The sequence below is a fragment of the Lagopus leucura genome, unplaced genomic scaffold (genome assembly GCF_019238085.1).
Source record: "Lagopus leucura isolate 7727_CA_CO unplaced genomic scaffold, USGS_WTPT01 26061-0_obj-0_obj, whole genome shotgun sequence".
NCBI classification, from domain to species: Eukaryota; Metazoa; Chordata; class Aves; order Galliformes; family Phasianidae; genus Lagopus; species Lagopus leucura.
In genome coordinates, this window is record NW_024967785.1 from 1 (window position 1) to 4332 (window position 4332).

The 4332-nt window shown below is 65.4% G+C and overlaps 1 protein-coding gene across 1 annotated transcript; it reads right to left on the minus strand.

The window, feature by feature from the left end:
• Window positions 1–48: 48 nt before the first annotated feature.
• Window positions 49–4326, minus strand: IKZF4 (IKAROS family zinc finger 4). The gene is made up of 5 exons (XM_042894055.1): window positions 3153–4326; window positions 2910–3077; window positions 1434–1583; window positions 1115–1246; window positions 49–761 (listed from the first exon to the last, which is right to left on the minus strand). Exons 1-5 carry the CDS (start codon window positions 3550–3552, stop codon window positions 49–51), a joined length of 1563 nt encoding a protein of 520 aa, XP_042749989.1. The 5' UTR covers window positions 3553–4326.
• Window positions 4327–4332: the final 6 nt, after the last annotated feature.

Consider the following 4332-nt stretch of genomic DNA (forward strand, 5'->3'; position numbering starts at 1 on the left):
CCCCCCCCCCCCCCCCCCCCCCCCCCCCCCCCCCCCCCCCCCCGGGGCTCAGCCGACCTTATGCTCGCCCCGCACGATGTGCGAGGAGAACTCGTACCGGTCCTGGCTGTGGTGGCCGCAGATGTTGCACTCGAAAGGGTCTCTGAAGCCGTGGCAGCCCATGTGGATGGTGAACATGACGTGGTCCAGGAAGAGGATGCGGCAGTGCTCGCAGCGGAAGGCTCGCACCGGCTCCCCGTCCTCGGTCACCACGCGCAGCGCCTCCCGCCCGCCGCCGGCCGCGTTGCGCGCTGCCCCCTCCGCCGCTTTCGGGTCCTCTTTGGCGAACGCCGGGCTCTGGCGGCTGCCGTTTCCCGGCGGAGGCTGAGCCGTCCGCTCCTCGTGGACGCTCTCCGTGTCCGTGGAGTCGTGGCAGCCGTTGGTGGGCGACGCGCCCGCCTCCCGCCCGCGGTACAGCGCCTGCGCCCCGTCCGCCGTGTCCTCGTGGCCCTCGGCGGCGTCGCGGCCCCCCGGCAGCTCCAGGCGGCCCGGCAGAGGCTGCAGTTGGGTGTAAACGGAGCTGATGACGGGGGTCACCTCCGAAATGCAGTTTGTGGGGGGCAGGCGGAGCGGGCGGAGGTGTTCGCCCCCCATCAGCGCCAGGGAGCTGCCGTAGGAGGGGTCCAGGGGGTGGTGGGCTGACACCATCTCCACGTCCTTCTCGAAGCCGGCGTTCACCTCGAAGGGGAGGTCGGAGAGCGCGAACCGCATCTGCTTCTCTCCTGTGGGCAGGAGATGAGATGGTGTCAGAGCACAAGGGCACCGGGACCCCCGTCCCACCCCACCCCGTCCTGTCCCATCCCATCCCATCCCACACACAGCACCACTGCTGGCCCACCCCATCCCACCCCATCTCATCTCATAAAGCCCCACTGCTATCCCAATTCCATCCTGCTCCACACACAGCCCTACTGCTGTCCCATCCCATCCCACCCCATCCCTCCCCACCCCGCAGGGTGGAAGGCGCAATGCGAGCACCCACAGCACCCAACCGCAGAGCGTGAGCCATCAGCGCCTCAGCCCCCCCAGACCCCCTCTCCCATCTGCCCAGGCTGGGCAGGGAGCAGCCCCTTACCCACGAATTTCTGAGGTGTGGAGCGCTTCCTCTTGGTGAGGCTGTTGGCCAGGCGGTCGATGAACGTCGGCCGGTCGGCGGAAGGGTGCAGCAGGGAGTCTGGCACGATCTCCAGGTCCCTCATTTCATCACCTGGCAAAGCAGCAGAACGCCGCTCAGACAGCAGGCGGCGCGGAGCAGTGGGAGGAGACGCGGGGATGTGGCAGCCGCCGCGCCGGCCTTGGCAGCCTCCCACCCCGTGGCCACCGGGCACGGAAGCAGCAGGGCTCCGGGTGGGACCCCCGGCAGCCCGGTCCCGCTGCCCCCCCCCAGCACCCACCTTGCTGGCCGACCAGCGCCTGCGGCTCAGTGCTCAGGCTCTGCAGGTAGCTGTGGCAGCGCTCCTTGTGCTCCTCCAGCGTGCTCTGCTGCTTGTAGCTGCGGCCGCAGTAGTTGCACTTGTAGGGTTTGCCAACGGTGGGAGAAGAGACTGCAAAACACACGGATGAAAATCAGATCGTGAGGACACGCAGGGGGCCACCGAGCCACTGACACTGAGCTCCAGGCTGCCTCTGCTCTGGCACCTCCAAACAGGCAGCCGAGTCAGTGCTGAGCAGCTGCTGCGCACTCAAGGCGATGTTTCGCAGCGCTGGGACCCGCAGCCCCGGATCCCCAACCCCGCAGCCGAGGCAGCGGGCACAAAGCTGCCTCCCCGCTGCTCCCAGCCAGAGGGCAGCAGAAGGGCCCCTGCGTGCTTCCCTGTGGGACGGTGCGAGATGCAAACGGCTTTGTTAGGGGCTGGCAGAGGAGAGCTGCGCTGCTGCCGCCCGCCGGGCAGGGAAGGCGCCCGGCTCTCGCCTCTGAAATCCACATTAAACGAAGGTTTTCTCGGTAATTAGCTCCCATACAGACTGATTGCTGTTCGATGCTGTGAGGACGTGTCCCACTTCTGTGTCTCCTGGCGAGGGCTCGCAGGCACCTTCGTATGCCAGCGGCGGGGGGAGGCTGCCACGGCTCCCAGTTGGGTTCTGATCCCAGGGATGGAGGGGTCTGACCTCGGGAATTGGGGTTCTGACCCAGGAAAGGGGGTCCGACCCCAGGGAAGGGGATCCCAGCCCTCCAGCAGGATGGGGACGGAGCTGCTCTCCACACCTGAGCACAGCAGCAGCTCACGTGTGCTCTCTGCCCTCCACACTGTCAGCAGGGATTCTGCCTCCAGCCACCGACTTCTGGCTTATTTTTTTTTTTATCCTCAGAGATAAGGAAAGATTCCAGGGCATGGATTCCTTCGCCTGTTCTTCCCATCACTGTCAGAGGCCATCAGGCTCACCTCCTCCCCAGGGGGAACGGGCTCTTCTGGGCACCTGAACCCAGCAGCACTGCCAGGCAGGGTCACCCACAGCCCCACCAGCTGAGACACAGCAGAGCCAGAGGCAAAAGCAGCTCTCTGGTGTCACATCCAGCAAGGACGGCGTCGGAACAGAGCAAACAGAACCCCTGCGTGCTTCCACGGGGCACGGCCCACCCAGGGCTGGGACCCACCTCCATAAAGCCCATTAAACATTCGTCTTTATGGGAAAGAGATGCAGCCCACAACCTTGGGGCTGCCTCCAACGCCCCCAGCTTCACCTCCAGGACACGACGACCCCCCCAGCGCCCAGCACCCAGCAGCCACCCCACACTGGCGCTGCCCCATAGGAAGCCTCAGACCGAGCAGGAAGCCGAGCTGCCGGGTGCACCGGGCTCAGCTCCCCCCTGTCAGCTCTCAGTTCACCCCTCCCCACCTCCCCGCTCCCCACCCCGGCCAGGCACCCACCAGAGTGCGTCCTCAGGTGTCCAGTGAGCGCATCCCTCCTACGGCAGGCGTAATTGCAGAAGGGACACTTGAAGGGTTTCTCCCCGGAGTGCAGCTTGATGTGACGAAGGAGGTTTCCCTTCTGGGTGAAGGAAGCCCCGCACTGGTTGCAGTGGAACGGCCTTTCCCCTGCGAGGCAGAGCAGAGCGTGAAACCCCCAGAGGAGAGCAGAGCCCGGCTCCCCCCCCCCCGAGCCCCACTCACCCGTGTGGCTGCGCTTGTGCACCATCAGCACGTTGGGGCCGATGCACACCATGCCGCACACGTCGCACTTCAATTTGCCGTTGGGCAGCCGGATGCCACCGGGGGAATGCGGCTCCTGGCCCGGCCCGTCGCAGAAACCCAGCGGCTCCGAGAGGGAATCCTCCACGATGACGCTGTCGTCCTTTTCCAGCATGCGATCCTCCTGTGCCAGCAGCCGGCTGCCTTCCTCATCGCTGTACATCTCCACCTTGATGGAGCTGGCTGCAGGAGGGCACAAAGGACACGGCTCAGGGGCAGGGTTTGCTCCTAAAGGAGCAGCGCCGATGCGGTGACAGCGCGGCTCCTCGCGCTGCTGGGCGCCTCGGAACGGACAGCCGGCGCTGGAGGCCCGTCTGCTCATCCCAGCCACCACTGCTTCGGTGCTTTGTGAGGAAAAAGCATTCGGCCCCCCGCATCCAAAGGCAGAGGGAGAAAGAAACGGCACTTAAAGCACTTGGGAAGAGCAGGAAACACCGAATTTTGATTGTGAATCAGTAAAGGCACAAAGAGCGCCCAGTGCGAGTCCCTCGGTCAGCAAACCCCAGCCTGCAGCAGAAAAGCACTGAGCTGCAGGTTCTCATCCTTGCTGGAAAGCCTGGGATCCAGCTATGGAAACAGAAAAGAGAACCCGAGCAGGACAGCAGTGCAGGGAGCAAACGCTGCGGGGCATTCAGCCACGAGAGCCCTGGGTGACAACACAGCGACCCAGCGGCTGCTAGGAAAAGGTCCCAGGGGCTGGAAACCCCCAGGGCGCAGCCCGCTCCATGAGAGGCAGAGGGCAGCCCAGAGAGCCCAGCTACAGGCTGCTGGCCAGAGCCGGAGGGCACAGAGCTGGGGGGCCACAGCGCCACAGACCCCCCAGCCCTCATTCCTCCTGCAGCACCAGGAGCGGAGCGGCTGCGCTGGCAGCGACCAACATTCCTGGCTGCTCCAGTGAGCTGTGGAATGCCACAAATCAGACGGGCTCCAGAGGATGGCAGTGGGACAGCGAGGGCTGCGCTGGCACAGATGGGGACAGGAGCCTTCCTCCTTCCCTCCTCTCTGCTGCTCTCTCCCTCAGCTGCACCTCCAGACCCTTCTGGAAGCAGAGCAGCGCCGTGCAGAGCAGGTCCTCAGCTGCCTGCGTTGGGACGTGCCGAGG